General features: G+C 37.5%; 1 protein-coding gene across 1 annotated transcript in view; it reads right to left on the bottom strand.

The window, feature by feature from the left end:
- LOC126100529 (WASH complex subunit 2) overlaps positions 1-22,163 on the bottom strand; it is a 235,777-nt gene that overhangs the window by 47,294 nt on the left and 166,320 nt on the right. Inside the window, exon 15 of the mRNA XM_049911143.1 lies at positions 1,323-2,787. Coding sequence (XP_049767100.1) covers positions 1,323-2,787 — 1,465 coding nt within the window. The remainder of the gene's footprint in view (positions 1-1,322; positions 2,788-22,163) is intronic.

Genomic DNA, 22,163 nt, shown 5'->3' with positions numbered 1-22,163 from the left:
TTAGTGAACAATTCTTCAGGTCTAGGCATAGGGTAAGTGTCGATAAGGCATTGAGCATTTATGGTGGCTTTGAAATCGCCACAGAGACGAATATCACCATTTGGCTTAGCAACGACAACGACAGGAGAGGACCACTCACTGGAAGTGACAGGAAGCAAGACCCCTGAAGCAGCGAGACGATCCAGCTCCCGTTTGACCTGATCACGAAGGGCCACAGGAATGGGCCAAGCCGGAAAAAACTTAGGCCGAGCAGTGGGTTTGAGAGTGATATGAGCTTCAAAGTTGTTTGCACGGCCTAACCCAGGAGAAAAAAGGTACGAAAATGTCGTCGACAAGAAATCCAATTGAGCATAAGGAATAACATAAGAGACGATATTGACAGAGTCGTATATGGAGAACCCAAAAACGTGAAAGACATCGAAACCAAAAACATTCTCCTCGTTACTATGGTCGACCACAAATATGGGAACAGTGCGAACGACAGATCTGTAAGAAACCTCAGCATCAAATTGTCCCAAGAGAGAAATCCATATAATAGGATTACAAGTAGCATCTGCAGTTAGAGGTGGCAAGTAAGGGAGCTGTGTCTGGTCATTCATTACCAATCTTTGACAAGAGGGTATATGTTTATTAATTTCCATTATTTCAAGGTAGTTTATCTTCCTTCCTTTATGTATGTGACATAAGAGCTCATGTTGCACCTTCTAACTATGGGGTCTTCTTTAAGCAGGTGGCTTGTGAAAATAGATAGTCTCTTTTTCTACGGTTTCCAACTTCTACAGTTTTCCTTCAGGCAGGTGCACATTGTCCTGGCAGACTGACCTGTATAGAATTTGTCGCAAGTACAAATGATTTTGTATATTCCACTCCTTTCCGATGCTGAAGTGCACTCTTCACTATTGCACAAAATTGCCCATCAGTGAGGTGTGCAGAAATTATGTTTTGAAGTTCCTGGATTTAAGCTTTCTGGCGACGTTAAGAGACACTTTTCCTAAACATGGATTTGTGCATTATTTATTGCAGTCTCGAGGTGGTGTGTTGAGAACAGGGTAATCTTAAACTGCATTTTCACTGAAATAATTCCTTTTGTTTTAGTCCTATATCAAACATTGACGACTGTCATCTTCAGAAACCTTGATACTCTGTAGATCCACTATAAAGTCTCTGATCCTACAAACATTTCAATGTCACACCTTTATCTTTGTACCTGGAAAAGCTGAAAACTAGTTTGTAAAATAAATAATAAATATTGTAGAATATTACACCAGTGTCGCATGTGTTTTCATTCACAATAAAACTATGCAATGAACATACAGACTTACCTCTCCCGAGTGGATCTAGGGATGGCAGTACCCTTGAAGAGGAAGAAACACTTGGTTTAGCTGTTGTCCTTCCAAAAAGATCTTCTTCCTCATCGTCTTCAAACAAGGACTTGCTTCCTTTAGACAAAGCCTGCTTCGTTCCACTGCCTTTACTCTCAGTAACAGATACAGTGGTCTTTGAACTGACAGTCTTCTTCTCCAAAGAATGAGGCATTGATGAGAAAAGGTCATCAGTTTCTGGACTATCGTCACCAAATAAACTAGAATTTTCACCTGTTCTGATTTTAATACTTTTCTCTTTCACTTTACCATTAGAGTGTTTATGGGATGGCCTAGCATCTTTTTTACTACTTGCAGAAAACAAATGATCACTTCCATCATCATTTAACACTGACAACCCCCCAGCAGGAATTTTTGGAACCGAGTCTATGCTTTTTTCTGAACTTATCTTCTCACTCGATACCACAATGTGATCACTCTGTGAATCATTGACTGAATCACCCTCTGTGGTTAATTGTGTGCCTATACGGTCTTTCCTCACATTTTCTGTAATTTTTACTGTCGATGACATTATTCCTGTTTCCTCTGACGTCCATAAGGAACTTGAAAAGAGTCCACCATCTGCCGACAGTACTGGGACACTGCTGTTTCCAAACAAATCAGTTTGGGCAGCATCTGAATAGTTATCCGATTTGGCTGAAGGGAACAAATCCTCTTCCACACTGCTGAATAAATCTTCTAATTTATTAATTTTCATACTCTTTTCCACATCTTTCTCAGCAGCAGTTCCCTTTCGTGCATCTGGGAATAATGTCCTAGGAGGAGCTTCTGCATTAGTCGCTTGAAACAAGTCATTTTCTCCAGTGTCAACTACTGTGGATTGTATTATTTCACTATGTGTGTCACGATTTTCAGTAAGTGTGCTCTTTCCAGAAACGCTCTTTGGAGTAGGGGCTGGGAAAAAACTTTCTTCTCTGTCTACTGAACTGGAAATGAGAAGGTCGGCCAGAGGCCCACTTGTGGACTGAGAAGGATCACTAACAACTGACTCCACTGGCAAACCAGCCTTTTGAGAAAATTGTGGCACTTCTGTGGGTGAAAGTATTGGTGCTGCTCTAAACAGATCATTTCCGTCGCTGTAGTCAGATGGCAAGTCACTGGGAACTCCAAACATATCTTCCTCATCCGTGGAAGGAGACAGGAGGCTGCTTCCAGCTGCTGGAGGATTTGGCGTTGCAGACATTTTCGTTGGTGCCTCATATTGGTCTGCTTCAATATTCCTGCTCTTTGGGTCCACTGATGATCCCTGCACACCGTGTTTGTCTGGCTGCTGAATTGCTGATGCTGGTGACGGTACAGTCTCCTCTGCCATATTATCTTGACTTATTACAGCTGAGGCACGTAAAGCCTCAAGTCTGGCATGCCGACTCTGTGGTCTGCGTTTAACTTGGATCTTCACTCGTTCCTGCAAACAACATGAGAAATCACATGCAACACTATTTCTTCTAGATGAGAGTTTATTCAAATAACTGACACATAAGATTAAATGTCAAGGCATATCAAGTAACTACAATCATTATTTACAAACCTGACATATGAATGGTAGGTAGACCAATGAAGTTTTGTTAGATTCCTAGAGATGAGGTAAGAAAAGAGAAAGATTACGACACCTCATGGAAGGTGGGGAGATGACATTAAGATTAAGTAGTGTGAAAGGCAATATGAACTCATGTAGCCAAAGACTGCAATGTATAGAAAAGTTTGAAGATAACCTCTATCCAACAATGAATATCTGCTTGCAGATAATGGAAATAGCCTCTTATCATATTAATAAACGCAACACTAATGAAATATGGGCATTTACGCTACAGGGTCAGTCAAACTGCTTGCCAGTAAGCACAACCGCCCAAAATGTGCGGGAAAGTGAAGGAAAAAAGAACATGGTTATTCATATTTAGCTAGAGAAATGTGGCTTCAGTTTCCCATGAGATATGACATTGACAGAATGATACAACTACATTTATAGATTTCATAAAATAGTGTGTGTGTGTGTGTGTGTGTGTGTGTGTGTGTGTGTGTGTGTGTGTGTGTGTGTAGGGGAGAGGGGGCTAGCAGTTCTGTAAAAGGAACGAAACTGAAGAAGCAGTCATTTAGCCAGCCAAGTACATGTGAAATCATACAAGAGATTTTATCTTGGAAAAGCTTCTCATAAGGACCGAAAAGCAGTGAAATGTAGTACGCCATTGGACAAAAATGTATAATCTGCGATGGCTTTGGAGGGGGAAAAAAAATATCTGTGTTTGCCACGTAAAGAAAATGTAAAGTTAGCATTAGTTAACTGCAGAATCATTATGTGCAAAGTTTCAGTAAACATACCAGAAATATTGGCTGGACATAATTGCTGGCAACATATTCATTGCTATCAGATGCACACGCATGAAACACTTTCCTTGCCATTGCCAGTCTACATTTTATATCCTCTCTACTTCAACCATCATCAGTTATTTTGCTCCCCAAATAGCAAAACTCATCTACTACTTTAAGTGTCTCATATCCTAATCTAATTACCTCAGCATCACCTGATTTAATGCGACTACATTCCATTATCCTTGTTTTGTTTTCGTTGATGTTCATCTTATATCCTCGTTTCAAGACACTGTCCATTACGTTCAACTACTCTTCCAGGTCCTTTGCTGATCTGACAGAATTACAATGTCATCGGCAAACCCCAAAGGTTTTATTTCTTCTCCATGAATTTTAATTCCTACTCTGAATTTTTCTTTTGTTTCCTTCACTGCTTGCTCAATATACAGACTGAAGGACATCGGGGATAGGCTGCAACCGTCTCACTACCTTCCCAGTCACTGTTTCCCTTTCATGCCCCTCAACTCTTACAACTACCATCTGGTACAAATTGTAAATAGCCTTTCACTCCATGTATTTGACCCCTGCCACCTTCAGAATTTGAAAGAGAGTATTCCAGACAACAATGTCAAAAGCTTTCCCTAAGTCTACAAACACTAGAAATGTAGGTTTGCCTTTCCTTAATCTATCTTCTAAGGTTAAGACATAGGGCCAATATTGCCTCCCATGCTCCAACATTTTGACGGAATCCAAACTGATGTTCCCCGAAGTTGGCTTCTACCAGTTTTCCCATTCGTCTGTACAGAATTCATGCCTGTATTTTGCAGCCGTGACTTATTAAACTGATAGTTAGGTAAATGAGTTCTTCATGAAGAGGATGCATAAACAATCCCAATGTATTCATTATATTTGCGGTGAATACTGCCTATAGAAATAGATACAGAACATCACAGACTTTGTAAAGAAGGCACATCTTGCATATGTTTGAATACAGTTTGGAGACCAACATACTACTTGGGTTCCTCACACTGTTTCTAAACACTGTGTACAGTACCTTCAACAGCGGAAAAAGGAAAAAAGAGAATCTTTCAATTTCGATGTACCAATGGTCTGGCGAGAGCCAAAAAAATCACCACGACAAATATTACTTTTGTGTTGCAGATATCAAAGGTTTCAATTTATTCAAAAAATGTAAATGGGAGCTTCCAAATTTGCAATTAGCCAGGAGACCTGTGGCACACAGTAAAGAAGTTCCTATACCAGCGTTTACTAAACTACCTGAACTTTTAACATCAGAACCTGAAGGAATACAGGATTTGGAGTACAAAAGCAGCATCAGCAGTAGAAGATAATATGAAGGAGAAATTTTTACATCTAAATTGTTCACTCAAGAGGAACTAAATGACCTGGTATGAGATCAGAATGGAGTAAAACTTCTGGCATCCAGGCTAAAGGAAATCAATTGCCTTAGTCCAGAAGCGAAAATTTCAGTATACCGTACAAGAGAAGCAGGTCCCCTGCAATACTCAGCCAAGATGAAGAATTTGTATAGTGCAATAACGTTCCTAGTCTACTAATTCAGGAACATCAACCAAAAGACGCGAATTTTTACAGGCAGCTGCACCAGAAGACTGAAATATGTCTTGCTTCACAATGGCAACATCTTTGCATCCATTCCCATTGGCCACTCAACGAAGCTGAAAGAGGAATATGAAACTATCAAAATCACATTGCAGAAATTATGTTATCATGAACATAAATGGCCTATTTTTTGTGATCTGAAGATGGTAAACACCTTGCTTGGGCAGCAGTCTGGGTATTCAAAGTACACTTGTTTTATAGGCTTATGGAAGAGCAGAGAAAACCAAGATCATTGAAGAAAAGTGGCATGGTCTTTAAGGGAAAGTCTTACTGTAGGTGTAGCCATCATCATTCAGAAGCCATTGCTTAAGAGAGAGAAAATAATTCTGCCTCCATTCCATATAAAGCTAGGACTGACTAAGCAGTTTGTTAGGGTCCTAGATAAAGAAGGCAACAGCTTCAAGTACGAGGGTACTCCCAAAAGTAAGGTCTCCTACATTTTTATAAGTACATACACCTGTTTATTTCTACAATGGTTTACATCTGTTTACAGCTTGGACATTTAGCTATTTTTCGACATAATAACCATTTCTGTCGATGCATTTTTGTAGATGCTGTGGCAGTTTTTGTATGCCCATGTCATACCATCTCACCGCCAGCTCCACGGCTTTAAGAAGGATGCTGCCTCTGGTGTGACTGTTGCTTGGTCTCAAATGTAAAATGGTATGCCCCAGTTTCATCACCCATGACAATTGAGTCCAGAAAGTTGTCCTGTTCAGCTGCAAGGCGGTGAAGAATTGTGCGGGAAGCATCAACTTGTTGCTGCATGTGGTCCTCAGCATGCGTGGCACCCATCTTGCGCACACCTTCCAGTAGTTCAAAGTTTCCATTAAAATTCTGTGAGCGGTGCTTCGGGAAACTTCAGGAACCAACATGCAGAGATCATCCAGGGTGATCCGCCGATCTTCACGCATGCTTTGCTCAACCTTCAACACTGTCTCCTAGAAACTGATGGTCTCCCACTCCTTTCTTTGTCGTCAATTTCGGTCCAACCACCTGCGAACTCTCAACACCACTTACATACATTTCTGACATCCATGCACGACTCGCCATACACTTCCATCAACTGGCGATGGATTTCAATCAATGCAGTGCCCTTTGCATTCAAAAACCGAATAACTGCGTGCAATTTGCACTTGGCGGTAACATCCAACGGGAGCTCCATTCTCAATGGCTGCCAAGCCCAGACTGATCACCTCAGTGTGGCGTGCACATGTTTACTCACAGTGTATGAAGCACTCTTCATAACAATGTGACCAAAAATAGGAGACTACTTTTGGGATTACCCTCGTATATACGTAGATTCCTCCCCCCCACCCCCCACCCCCCCCCCAAAAAAAATTAAGTATTTAACAATTGAAAGCAGAAATATTTGATGGGTCCCAGATTCACAAACTCATGAATAATCCCAAAGTGACAAATTTAACGAATGATTAGAACCATTGGACTGGTGAAGTTATATCTTAGTTGTGAAAAACTTCTTAGATAATCATAAGGCAGACAATTACAAAGAAATTGTGTAGAACATGTTGACAGCCTTTAAGAAGTTGGATTTTAATATGGGTACCAAAGTGCATTTCATTCACAGACACTTGTCTATATATCCGTATAATGTAGGTAATTACAGCGAGGAGCATGGGGAGAGGTTCCACCATGAAATTAAGATAGTGGAAGGCAGACATCAAGGCAGGTGGGAGACGCCTATGATGGCCGACTACTGTTGGTACCTCCAAAATGATTGTCCTGAAGAGCAACGCAGAAGAAAATATCATTTCATGATGGAGTAACTCCACAGTCTCACTGAATATAGGCATACAGTTTGTCTGTCATGAAGTAATGCTACATAATTAGTTAATTACAGTTCTTAATGTCTCATTTTGGTGTTATCTGAGACAGTAATCATGTGACTCGTGATCAGGATATGCCTACTCAGACATGAAATTGCTGTATGTTTATATTCTTCAATAAATTTTAATTGCCACAAAACAGGAGCCAATTTAGCAAAGCTGAGGCCATATTTGCATTCAGCAACACAAAATGTTCCTAAAAGCACTTAAAAACCATTGGGGATAAAAGGCAGTGTTTAGCAGTGAATGACACCCACTGCATAGTATAGCTTTCACCTTTATTAAAATAATTGCAAAAAAGGCAGAAATATTTTGAAAAGTTTATTGCAATACATTAGTTAAAATACAGAGTCAGCCACACTAGTCATAAGCCTCAGGTCTCATCTTACAAATGAGGAGCAAGTAGGATGGGCAGAGTACAAATCTCATTAAAAACTGGGGCTCATATGACTCCAGGTGGTAGCATCCTATCATAGGGCAAACTTTGGTGTTTTGTCTCGGGATCGTACTGAAAAAACCAACTTTCATCACCAGTGATAACACAGCTCAACAATTCTGGATTGATTTCCATTTGCTCTAACAGATCGGCTGCCACATTTTTCCGTGTTTCTCGCTGTTGTGGTGTGAGATTTTTGGGGATCATTTTTGCACAAATCTTTCTCATACCAAGATCTTCAGTTATTATTATACGAACCGTTTCTCAATTGATGTACAGTTGTTCTGCAATCATTTTCCTGGATAATCTTCAATCAGATCGTACAAGTTCATGCACCCTGGCCAAGTGGACACCTGTCCGTGAGGTTGATGGTCGTCCACTGCGGTCTTCATCTTCAACTTTCGTTCTGCCTTCACTAAACATTTTATGCCAACGAAAAACTTGAGCTCTTGACATAGCCTCCTCTACAAAAGCCTTCTGAAGCTTACCGTAAGTTGTCGTCACGTTTTCACCCAATTTAACACAAAAATAAATGGCATACCGTTGCGCAATATTATGTGGTTCCATTTCCATGATGAGAGACACAACGATGTGTTAACTTATTACAGCATAACTCACGACTGAGCAGTTGCATTGATGTGCCGCTTGGACTAGAAGCAGCTTATAGACAAAGGTCAAAGATATTGTGCCTACGCACGCCAGCATGGTTGCCACATATTGCAAAGAAAATCAGTTTCATTACTTTATTGGCGCACATCATATTGGCAATACCACTGATAGGTATATGTGCCATGGAAATTCTAGCTCTCGTATCAGAAATGGAGACAGAATCCTAGAATTCATTAAAGCAAATGACCTAATTATCACCAATACATTCCTTAAGAAAAGCACATCACACCTGATCACCTACACAAGTAGTGGGCACAACACTCATCCTGAATGCATATTACTCTGTAGACATCTAAATGCCTATCCCCTCAACATAAACTGCTAGTTACTGACATCCGAATGAAAGGTTATTTAAGAATGCTCTCTGTGAAAAGTCAAGTCAAAACCAAATGGCGGAAGCTACAAGAGCATAAAGTGGCCATCAGTGAGAATTCTGCGTTCCCTCCCATTTTAACTAATGTAGCTCAAGCTGAGTTTGGTGTAACACAGCCAGGTATGTGTAGAATTGATAAACAGATGCGGCTTTGGTCAGACAAAGCAAAAGAAAAAGAAGTGCATCCTAAAATAAAAAAGCAGCATTCAAACAGTTACAAGCTTTCCAGAATGAGAAGAACATTCAGAACAACAAAGCCACCAAGTAGGCAAGACAAGTGGTAGCAGAGGCCAAAGAAAATCGCCATGAACACTTATATAACCAACTAACAATTAAAGAAGAGTACAAAATCATTGACCAAATGGTCCCAGTGCAGTGCAGAGCAAGTCAAGATACAAAACATTACAGTTGTGTAAAAGATAAGAAAGGTCAGCAGTTCCACAACAGCTAGCTCGCTAGCTAGTTAGTTAGTTAAGTTAGTTAATTAATTAATTGCATGTTCCATGGATCATTTTGCGTGATAGATTGTAATGATGTGGAATGAGTCATTTTACATTCACATCACAAATTAATTATTTACAGAAGTGAGTCAATAATTCCTAGCCACCAACTTTTACACATTACAGTAACAGAAATTCTTCTACAGTGAGTCATTCCATGTCAAATCAACACACTTTAAATAAAAATTTTACCTCACCCTCTTAGATTTTGCTGAAAGTTGGTATACTTATAGTGGGTGCTGAAACTAAGAAAAACACCAAATTTCAATTTTTTACCTCAAACCATTCCTGAAATATGGTCATGTAAACTTTTCAAAAACTGGCCAAAAATGTGTGAATGGACTTTTTTAAATTGCCCTAGGAGCTGCCCTAATTGAGCTAGATAACTGGGAAAGGTGTCATTTTGCAGCATTTTTCATGCTCTTTCCAGTGATAGAAAAAAACATAGCTTCTAATTAATAACCTTTTTCAAAATGGTAATTAATATTTTGATTTTTTTTTTTTTTTACAAAAAGTACATAATTGAAAATTTTCAAAATATTTCCTTAACTACTTCATACTGCTGTAAATCACATGGCAAAATATAAATGTGTGATGATGATGGGTTCATTGTTACAAAAGAATTATTCCAGACTCTTGTTTTTCACTAACGACCCTAGTTTGACCAAACTGACCTTTAAGGTAGTATGTCAGTAGAGGACCGTATACATAGGGCTTGATGTCTGTACAATAATTCCAAGACTGGAGCCATTGTTGAGATGATGTACTCTGCATTGTTACCTTCTAAGGCTTTGTGTGCCTACAGCATTATTGTGCACTGTGGTTTTAGTGCAAATCAATTGTTACCTGTGTGTTGACCAGTCTGTATCTATTATATTTAATAGTTCATTTTTAAATAAATCTATACATTGAAGGACAGTTTATAAGTGGTTTTTGTATAAATATGGAACCAAGTAAAAAGGGCAGTGCTGTAAGAGTGCAGTGTTGTAATCCATTGAAGAAGTCAAATCATTTTATTAGAGACAGAAAGAAACTGAGAAATGTCACAACATGGATGCCCAAATTATTTCCTCAAATACCAAGTGGTGCCAAGATTTGTGATAAATGTAGGAAAGATGTAACCAAATTGAAAAATACACCAGAGCCCATCAGTGATTAAAGTGTTGAAGAAGAATCTTCTGGATCAGAGACCAAGGCCCTGACTTCACTCCAACTTCAGTAGCTGTTAAAACATTTAACACAACACTTCAAGAACTAAGTGAGTCCCCAATTGACAAGAGAAAACTAACATCTAGGCATTACGCCAAATCAAAAATGAAGAAAATCTCATCATTGACACGTAAACTTTTTGCTGCTCCTGAAACTTCTTTGTCAGATACTGATACTGTTGAATCCGTTCTTGAAAATCTTAAAAGAAACTTTAAAAATTCTATAAGTAGAGCAAAAAAACTAATGATTCTTACAAGTTTACCTGAAAAGTGGAGTGTCAGGAAAATAATGAGGGAATTTAATGCTCCTAATTACATTGTTCGGCAGTCCCAAAAACTTTGAAAGAGAGAGGATTCATGGAAGGTCCAAACCCAAAACCAGGGAAGTGTTTACCAACAGAAAGTGTCAAAACTGTACATTCATTTTATGAAAATGATGAAGTTAGCAGGGCAATGCGCGCTGTTCGGGAGTGGAATAGTAGAGAGATAGTAGGATTGTGGTTCAATGAATCCTCTGCTAAGCACTTAAATGTGAATTGCAGAGTAATCATGTAGATGTAGATATTAAAGATTGTGCGACAATTACAGAAACAAGTGGAAATAAAACAAAAATATCAAAAAGACTTATGTTGTGTAACCTTAAAGAAGCTTACAAACAATTTAAAGTTTCCTAACATAAAAATAGGTTTCTCTAAATTTGCTGGGTTGAGACCAAAACATTGTGTATTAGCTGGCCGGAGTGGCACACACACTGTCTGCATGTGCACAACTCACCAAAACATAAAATTAATGATAGAAAATGCCAAACTAAATACAGTAACAAACAGCAGCTTAAACAATTATAAGCAGTGCATTGCAAAAATGCTTTGCAATTCATCAACAGTTGATTGCAACATCGGAAACTGTGAATACTGCCCAGGAGAAACTGTCATACGTAAAATTTTAAAAGACTCTTTTCATGAAAACTTAATTGAACAAGTTCAGTTCCGACAGTGGATGTCAGTTGACCGATGTAATCTGGAAACTGTTCAGAAAACTTCTGAAGAATTCATAGATTTATTTTGTAGTAATATGTCGACTTTGATTCAGCATGACTTCATTGCCAACGAACATTCCTTAACTCACAAGAGAAAACCTTATGGAATCTCAATTTGTTGTCATCTGTGACTTTTCAGAAAATTGTAGTATAGTTCTACAGGATGAAGCTCAGAATTTCCACTGGACAAGACAACAGATTACCATTCATCCTTTTGTTATATATTACAAACAGGAAGACAAAATTGAGCATATGAGCTTTGTCATTGTTTTTGATTGCCTGGAGCACAATACAACTGCAGTTTACACCTTTCAAAAGAAGCTAATTTCATATCTATCAAATAAATTTCAAAAGATTCCAAAAAAGATATACTATTATTCTGACGGTTCTGCCACTCAGTATAAAAATAAGAAAAACTTCCTGAACCTTTGCCTTCATGAGGAAGACTTCAACATAAAAGCTGAGTGGCACTTTTCAGCCACAGCACATGGGAAAGGGCCTTGTGATGGAGTAGGGGGTTCAGTAAAGAGACTGGCAGCTCGTGCAAATTTGCAAAGGCCATACCAAAATCAGATCCAAACCGCACGAGATCTATTTGAGTGGGCAGTAGATAATATCACAAATGTTGATTTTGCGTATTCCACTCAAGAACACTACGCTGCTTCAGAAATATTCTTAAAAAGCCGACTTGAAAAGGCATTGGCAATCAAAGCAACACAGCAATTTCACACTTTCATTCCCAACACTACATCAAAATTAACAGTCAAATACTTCTCAGGCGATATGCAAAGTTGGGAGAGGGAAGTAACTACATCACCAGACAAACTGAAGTTACAAGATGTATCAGGCTATGTCACCACTGTATATGGCAGAAACTGGTGGCTTGGGTACATTTTAGAAAAAAACAAAGAACTTGAAGTGAAAATAACTTTTCTTCATCCCTGTGGACCAGCTAAGTCATTCTCTTATCCTGCACATGCAGATGTCCTGTGTGTGTCAGTTGTGGATGTTCTCACAAAAGTGAATCCATTTACTCCGACAGGGAGAACATACATTGTTAATGAAAGTGATGTAAACCAAACCCAGTCAGCTTTATTAAAATGTAATGTGTGAAGTTCCAAGACAATTTATTGGGAAACTGCTTTCAACTCAAAAGTTAATTTTTGTCTCAGGTTATTGTTAATGTATATTTTATAGAAAGTTGTTTCAAAATTACTGTTAGTACCTATTGTGTTAAATTTAGCTATGTACAAATACCTGTTACTCAAAAACAAGCATTACGTATTTAATTTGTTTAATAGTTCCATTTCAAACATCATGGACCAGAACTATTATGTAAATACTTGTACTTATTCATACTTTATTTCAGTTTGTAGTTAAATGCTCAATTTCTTGATTTTGTTATATCAGTTAATATACTGTTAGTGAAGTTATATGAAATTAAAATAAGCAATCAACTTAATTATTAAATATGCTGATTAGTTTTGGTTTATTAAGGTGATGTTTTGATATTTCTAATACTTTTTTTACTTACCTTTCGGTATATTTTAAAGAAATTCTTGTTTGTTAGAGGTCAATTTGGTCAAACTAGGGCCGTTAGTGAAAAACAAGAGTCCGGAATAATTTTTTTAACAATGAATCCATCATCATCCCAGATTTATATTTTGCCACGTGATTTACAATAGTATGAAGTAGTAGTTATGGAAATATTTTGAAAATTTTCAATTATGTACTTTTTGTAAAAAAATTAAAATTAAATCAAAATATTAATTAGTATTTTGAAAAAGGTTATTAATTAGAAGCTATGTTTTGTTGTATATCCCTGGAAAGAGCATGCAAAATGCTGCAAAATGACACCTTTCCCAGTTCTCTAGCTCAATTAGGGCAGCTCCTAGGACAATTTAAAAAAAATCCGTTCACACATTTTTGGCTGGTTTTTGAAAAGGTTACGTAGGCATATTTCAGGAATGGTTTGAGATAAAAAAATTGAAATTTGTTATTTTTCTTAGTCTCAGTGCCCACTATACGTATACCAACTTTCAGCAAAATCTAAGGGGGAGAGGTAAAATAGGTGTGTTGATTTGACATAGAATGACTCAGAATTGAAGGAGTTGTCAAAGAGAAACTTTCTCAGTTTATTATCAAATTTTAGTTTGCCGCCTGTCATTTTATATACCTGGGTATGTGACCAAAAATTTTAGTTGCAGCATTGTGAACCCCATTTTGTGCTAAAGACAACCTTAATGTGGAGTAATGAATGTCATTTTGCCTTCTGGTATTATAATTATTTACCTCATTGTTCCTTTCAAACTGTAGTGGATTATTTACAACAAACTTCATGAGAGAATAAATATACAGTGAAGCAGTTGTCTTAATTCCCAACTCCTTAAACATATATCTACAGGATGATCATGGGTGAGTACAACATATTATTATTACAGTACAGCATTTTTTTGTGTAATGAAGACTTTCTTTCTTAAAGATGAGTTACTCCAGAATATTATTCCATATGACATTAGCAAATGAAAATATGTCAACTCACTGAATTGTGTCTCACACCTCCCCAAAGATTTGCAAGGATTCTAAATGCAAATGTGACTGAACTAAATTGTTCTAGGAGTTCCAAAATGCGCTTTTTCCAATTTAAATTATCATCAACATTGATCCTGAAGAACTTTGAAGTATCCACTCTATTATTTCCTCACCATGTGCTGCACTCATTGGAATAGTACCTCTAGATGTGCCAAACTGAATTGTTGTGTCTTTTTGAAATTGAGGGTGAAACCATTCACAGAAAACCAGGCAAAGCTACTTTTAAGAACTTTGTGTGCTTTTTCTTCCATTTCTGTATGTATGCTTGGATTATTGATTACTATACTAGTGTCATCTGCCAAAAGAACCAATTCTGCTTGTTGTATACTAGATAGAAGATCACTTATATATATGAGAAACATTAGTGGAACTAAGATTGAACCTTGGGGAACACTACACATGATTCCTCCCCAGCTATAATGACGTCCCTGGACTATATTGCTTGAATTAGTAAGTAAATTCTTCTGGTTAGATATAACATTGTTCATTGGTTGACTATACCATTAATCCTATAAAATGTTCAATTTATCTAGGAGAGCACTGTAATTAACACAGTCAAATGCCTTTGAGAGGTCGCAGAAAATACACCCAGTGCTATTTTGTAATTTAATGCTCGTAAGATCTGGAAAGTGAATGAGTAAATGACATTCCCAGTAGAGTAACCCTTTTGAAACCCAACCTGTGATTCGCTAAGGGTACTATTGTTGGTAAGGTGAGATACTATTCTAGAATACATCACCAAAAATTTTGGAGAATGATATCAGCAGTGAAGCAGGTCAGTAGTTACTGACATACCTCTTATCAGGGGTTTAACAATGGCATCTTACTGACATACCTCTTATCAGGGGTTTAACAATGGCATCTTTCTGTCTCTTTGGAAAAATGCCTTAAGTTAGTGGCATATTCCAGATAAGATGGGACTTACAAGGGCCATTCAGAAAGTAGGGAACATTTCTGTCTGACACCAATAGGCACGCACCAATCACATATATTTTGGTATGCGCGTGCTCAGCAACTCAGTCGGCATCCATCCGTGCCAGTGGGAACATCTCTAGGCATCTGGTTTTTTCGATATTCGAATTTGAAATGTGCGCTGCAATTGAAAATCCCAGCAGTTGTGAGATGCAGTCTGTGATATGGTTTTTGTTGGCAAAAAACCTAAAACCCATAGAAATTTATTGTGAATTGTGCGAAGGGTACGGAAACAATGTAATGAGTGAATGTTCTGTCCGGAAATGACATATTCGGTTTAAAAATGGCCGAACCAATGTTCATGATGAAGAGAAGAGTGGACACTGGAGCATCGTGACTGACAATCTTGTCGCTAAAGCTGATGAAATGATTCGTGAAACCCATCACTTCACAATAACAGAGCTTTCACTTTCTTTTCCGCAAGTTTCATGCACTTTGTTGTTTGAAATGGTCACTCAAAAGCTAGACTACCACAAATTTTGTGCACGATGGGTGTCCAAAATGCTTACAGAGCACCATAAAGAACAGCAAATGGGGGCAATGTTGACATTTCTGGAGGGCTACCACAAACATGGTGATTCATTACTGGATCGAATCGTAACTGGTGATGAGACTTGGGTGAAACACATCAAATGCGAGACAAAATTACAGTCCATGGAGTGGGGGCACACAAGGTCATCCCAAAAACCAAGAAAATGATTGCAAACCTTGTCAGCAAGGAAGTTGATGGTGACAGTGTTTTGGGATAGGCAAGGTGTGCTTCTTATTGATTTTTTTGAATGTGGAGCAACCATAAATTACGCTCGGTACTGTCAAACTTTTCACAGCCTTAGAAGAGCAGTTCAAAACAAACACCGAGGAAAGCTGATGTCCAAAATTTTGTTTTCGCACGACATTGCCCGACCTCACATGGCAAATCTCACTATAGAACTCCTTAATTCATTCAAATGGGAAATCCACCCACTACTATGATAAGTGCCTCAATGTGTTTGGTGACTGTGTGGAAAAGTAGTATGTCAGTCACTCTTCCAGATGTATATAATAAAATGTATTGTACTTTGTGGTTTTTCTTTTTTTCTTTTTTTTTTTTTTTTCTTTTTTATATATATATATATATATATATATATATATATATATATATATATATATATATATATATATATATATATATATATATATTTTTTTTTTTTTTTTTTTTTTTTTTTTTTTTTTTTTTTTAAATACCACAATGTTCCCTATTTTCTGAATAGCCCTCGTGTTACATGGGAACAAATTTTTAATACTCTACTGACAGAATGTATAATTTTCTTAATTTCAGAAGGAGAAGTTGGCGATAAATTCAAATGATTGAATTTAATTAACGTTAAATTTTCAATATGCTGTTGTGATTTTGCTCTTTAACTGTTTATGCCTATGCTTTCTACTACATTTACGAAATAATTATTAAATGCATTTGCTAACTGTGTCTCATCATTTATAACCCTGCCATTCAGTTCAATAGTGATGTTGTTTTGTTCTGGGGCTGGTTGACCTGTATCTCATTTCACTACATTCCATATGGCCGTAAGTCTGTTGTTGGAAATACTGACTTCTGACATTGTTCCTTGATATTTAGCAACCTTTCTTAGTAATTTTTGCAATGTGCAACTATTGCAGGAACCTTACCTGTTCTTGCCAAAAGATATATTTCCCTTTTCCTTTCAGAAGCTACTTTACTCCCTCTAGTGACCCACAGTTTTTTACATTGCTGTTTAATCTCCTTACTGATTAGATTATACGGAAAGCTATTTTTAAACAGTGATGAGAATTTATCAAAGAATAGATTAAATGTCATGTTAACATTTGGTTCATTATAAATTACATACCCTGTCATCTCCTGTAAACTGTTCTTAAAAACATTTGTCCTGGACTCATTAATATTCTGACTGGTTTCCACTGAGGAGTATCCATACAATAAGACGCTGTGCTATTTATCCTAACTAACTGTGCATTATTATCAGAGAGAGCATTTGTTACTGGATGAATAGTCATTTTCTTGCTTTGAGCTTCATCAAAGAAACATTATCAATTAGGGTCCTACTGTCTTTACTTATCCGTGTTGGAAAGTTAATTAGTGAGATCAAATTGTAGGATCCAAATAAGGTTTCAAGGTAATTTTTCCTATTCGAATTCCTTAGAAAATCTACACTGAAGTCACCACAGTCTATTAACTGCTTACTACTGCCTGACAGATAGCACAGTAAGGAATGCAGATTTCTCATGAAAAGTTCACAACAATTTCCAAGTGGGGATCTACAAACACAATTAAAAGTGAACTATTTTTCAGCATTAATTCACAAGCATACACTTTTATATGCTGATCACTACAAAATTTACTTGTCTCCATGTTTTTCAACTTCTGATCTGTCTTCACATATTTAACAATTCCTCCTCATTCAGCAAGATGATTCTAGGACGATGGTGAGAGTATTTCAGTGAAATATGCAATAATGAATTCTCTCGCCCACCAATACTAAAAGACAACCCAAGTGGACCAGTTTAACGTATCACAATAGAGGCAGTCAAAGCTGCCATTCGTAGCATGAGAAATGGTGAAAAATGGAAAGGCTCCATGACCAGATGACCTATCAGTAGATATAAGGAAAACTGAGACAGAAAAATATACAATGAATAATGCCAGACTATTGACACGATAACAAAAGCTCCATTGTACTCAATGTTTTGGTTGTTACATATTTAATAGTCATCTGGAACAAAGGGATGTCTGTTTAGCTGCAGATGTCAAAACAATATTTTGGGATGGGCATATGTCATATAATTCTTGCGTTTGCGTGAGAGAGAGAGAGAGAGAGAGAGAGAGAGAGAGAGAGAGTGGGGGGAGGGGGCAAAAGCTATAATTGTATGAATCTTTTTATTGTGCCTACCGCGACTCAGCATCTCTGCTATATGGTGAGTAGCAATTTTCCTTCTCCAATATTGTTACATTCCATACTGGATTTTCCATTGTTTGACTGTCATATAATTATTTGTTTTTTATGAACAGAAAATTTGATTTCATGGTTTCAGTGCTAATCAACTATTCACAGTTTTGCTTCCCGTCATATTAATGATGGTTTATTCTTTATCAATGTTTCATTTAGATTTCTCAGTCTTGATGATCTACAGGTTCCCTAAGAATTTTGAAAAGTGACAAACATTATACAAGCAAAAATAAACAGTATGCTGCGTGTTCACCAGTTGCCAAATTTGACAGTTTATTTCACTGCTCATTTCACTGTTGCCAGGGTAAGTTACAAAAACACGCAGCAGCTTCACGACCATGTGTTACACTTGGTTCCACACCATCTTTTGATAAATAAATATTGCACTTATGGAATATCAGAACAGTTGTGCAACTGGATTGAAAACTTTCTAGCAAAGAGAGTCTACTATGTCACTTAATTTGGGGCACATATCGTTGGAAATGAAACCAGTACCTTGAAAAAATTTTAACACAAACTATACAGTTCACTGTGGAGTGTAGATGTCAAAAAGTGGCCTCTGATGTTTTAAGTATTGAAAAGATTATCTTATAAGCTTTAGATGAGCTAATCATTTTAAAATGACCACAAGAATCAAAATTCTTGTCATCATCATTTTGGCCATTTATGGACCATGCTATTTCAACAGTGCTTTTTATTTTAATTGCACCTCAACTGTAACTTTAGCCTAGTATCTTCACATTTTTTCTATGCTGTTCCTTCCTCACTTCAGTACACTTTTTAATTAATTTTAATTTTGGGTTTTCTTAGGACCCAAGATGCTGTGTGAGGAGTGTTAAAATAAAAATTAAAAAACATTGAATGTATTGTTAAATCTACTATCTTATGCCCATTCGTTTCCTATCTCAATGAGGCATGCCGCTTTCATTTTCTTGTTGAGAAAGTAGCATAAGATCCCACCGGTCAACCTTCCACGACTCAAGCAATATGGCCACAGAATTCAATCTTCTTTCCACAAGTGGTGTTTATGGTCCTTTCTACATGCATATAATTTACGGCTGTGTCATTTTCTGGCCATTATCTTGACACTTACAGATACCGATTTTATTTATGGAATATTGCTTCTGTACATGGAGAAACACAGACATATTAAAAATTTGAATAAAAAGTATTAACGTTCCACAATAATATTTATTTAATAGCTCATCATTAACTGGCATTCAGTTTCCGAGGCCATCACCTGAAAGAAACTTAATTGTTGTAGTTGTCATCGTCTTCAGTATGAAAACTGGTTTGATGCAGCTCTCCACACTACCCTACACTGTGCAGGCCTCTTCATCTCTGAATAACTACTGCAAACTATATCTTTTGGACCTGCTTACTGTACTGACCTCTTGGGTCTCTGTCTAAAATTTTTGTCACCAAGATTCCCTCCAGTACTAAACTGTTGGTCCCTTGAGGTTTCAGAATGTGTCCTACCAACTGATCCCTTCTTTTAGTCAAGTTATGACAGAACTTTCTTCTCTGCCCAATTCTATTTATTATTTCCTCATTAGTTACATGATCTATCCATCTAATTTTCAGCGTTCTTCTGTAACAGCATATTTCAGAACCTTCTGTTCACTTCTTGTCTGAACTGTTTATAAGCCACGTTTCACTTCCATACAAAGCTACACTGCAGACAAATATCTTTTGAGAAGACTCCATAACACTTAAACCTAGATTCGATATTAGCAAATTTCTCTTCTTTGGAAACACTTTTCTTTACATTGTCAGTCTACATTTTAGGTCCTCTCTACTTTGGCCAACATCAGTTATTTTACAGCTCAAATAGCAAAACTTGTCTACTTTAAGCATTTCATTTCCTACTAATCTCCTCCGCACCACTAGATTTAATTCTATGGCATTCCATTACCCTCGTTTTACTTCTTTTAATGTTCGTCTTATATCTTCCTATAAGTCAACGTGCATTCTCTTCAACTGCTCTTCGAACTACCATATTTACTCGAATCTAAGCCGCACTCAAATCTAAGCCACACCTGAAAAATGAGACTCAAAATCAAGGAAAAAAAATTTTCCCGAATCTAAGCCGCACCTGAAATTTGAGACTCGAAATTCTAGGGCGAGAAAAGTTTTAGGCCGCACCTCCAAACCGAAACAAAGTTGGTCCATTGTAACATGAGTCACAATTTAGGTCGAATGAATGACAATACAGCTACAGTAGTTTGGTTCGAGTCGTAAGCTTAGCAGTTAAGCTTTACCGGGCAGCCATTGCTATGCATCAAGCGCTCCGTCCATATTTATACGGGTACCCTTCCTTTTTCGCGTGCTTCGTCTGGTTTGAATTGATTGCTTATTTTTCTTTGATCTGATAAATGCCGTTCTCTTTGTTATAGTTTTTACGTCACTCTAAGCTGAAAATGCATTATTGTACTGTGTCATGCATTGTTTGTCGCATTCTGATAATGTGTGTTTATGACCTGGCACCGCTCGCGGCATGGCTTGCTTTTGTGTGGCAAGAGACTGCTATTTGTTGTTACTTACACTGCTGCTTTCTTTGATAATGATCAACAAGAAACAAATAATAGACTGTGTATGATAGAAGATATTCTGAACGAGAGTTTAGCGAAAATTTTTCACCGTTTGAAAATCTTTGCAGACGCCTCTTCTGTACATTACATTCTGCACAGAAATTAGAGTCATCTTAGATTTCAAAATCTAGTCAATTGCCGTGCTTCATTTCTAACTGTATCACTATTAGGCATAAGAATAATACGAATATAAACATGACATGATATGTATATTCTTCCGCGTTTGCTGTTGTCTCACACTAGTTTCGTAGTTTATTGGGCAACAGGATTTAAATGAGATAGCAGCAAACACGAAAGAATACATGGCAAAATGTTTATATTCGTATTATTCTTATGGTGAAGAGAATACTGCATGTGATTCACAATTCATAAAAGTTCCTATTAGCAACCATCTCTTCTCACAGGTAGGAAAAAATTCAAAACGTAGAGTTGGTCATATTGACAAACATCCCAAACAGTCTTGCCAGTCGGATTTTCGTAGTACATTGAAATGCTGCTACATTCGAAGATGAACAATATGGAATTTGTATTTACTTCGTTGGATAATGTATGAAAATGCAGTGGTCGAAACTCGGGGCGGAGAAAAAAAAGCTCGTCTTCCACCTTATTTTTAATTTATTTACTGACTCAGAGGTTTTGGCGCCAGTATTTGTGCCTGCAAAGCATGACTGTGTAGCGCTACATATATTCGACGGCAGAGGTTAGTTGTGGCGGCACCTACCAACATTTTTCAGAACTTCCACTTACTTTGCACTCGATTCTAAGCCGCAGGCGGTTGTTTGGATTACAAAAACGAGAAAAAAAGTGCGGCTTAGATTCGAGTAAATACGGTACTTTGCTGTCTCTGACAGAATTACAATGTCATCAGCAAACCTCAAAGTCTTTTTTTTATTATTATTTCTTCTCCCTGAACTTTAATACCTTCTCCAAATTTTTCTTTAGTTTCCTTTACTGCTAGCAATGTACACATTCAATAACACTGGGGATATGCTACAACATTGTCTCACTCCCTCTTCAACTACTGCTTCCTTCCATGGCCCTCAACTCTAATAACTGCTACCTGTTTTCTGTACAAGTTGTATATAACCTTTTGCCCACTTTCCCTGATACCATCATAATTTCAAAGAGATTAAAAGTATAGCAATGTACTACAAGCCAAATATGTTTTACAAGTGAGTAATGGCACACACTACTACATCAACAATATAAGGAACAGGATAGATTGCTGCTCACTGTAAAGATGAGTTGCAAATAGGCAAAATGAAAATACTGTTACACATGGTAGCTTTTGGCCAGAACCTTCTTCAGCAAAGAAAACACACATATATTCACACAACCAAGCACACCTCATGCATACATGGCGGCTATACCACCACCAACTCTGATTGAATGGCTCTGAGCACTATGGGACTCAACATCTTAGGTCATAAGTCCCCTAGAACTTAGAACTACTTAAACCTAACTAACCTAAGGACATCACACACACCCATGCCCGAGGCAGGATTCGAACCTGCGACCATAGCAGCCTCGCGGTTCCGGACTGCAGCGCCAGAACCGCACGGCCACCGCGGCCGGCACCAACTCTGATTGGAATGTGACTGTCACGCAAAGTAGCCACATCCAAGTTCCTC

Source organism: Schistocerca cancellata, chromosome 9, assembly GCF_023864275.1.
Source record: "Schistocerca cancellata isolate TAMUIC-IGC-003103 chromosome 9, iqSchCanc2.1, whole genome shotgun sequence".
NCBI classification, from domain to species: Eukaryota; Metazoa; Arthropoda; class Insecta; order Orthoptera; family Acrididae; genus Schistocerca; species Schistocerca cancellata.
The sequence above is the reverse complement of the archived record's forward strand: the minus strand, read 5'-3'. Positions and strand labels throughout refer to the sequence as shown.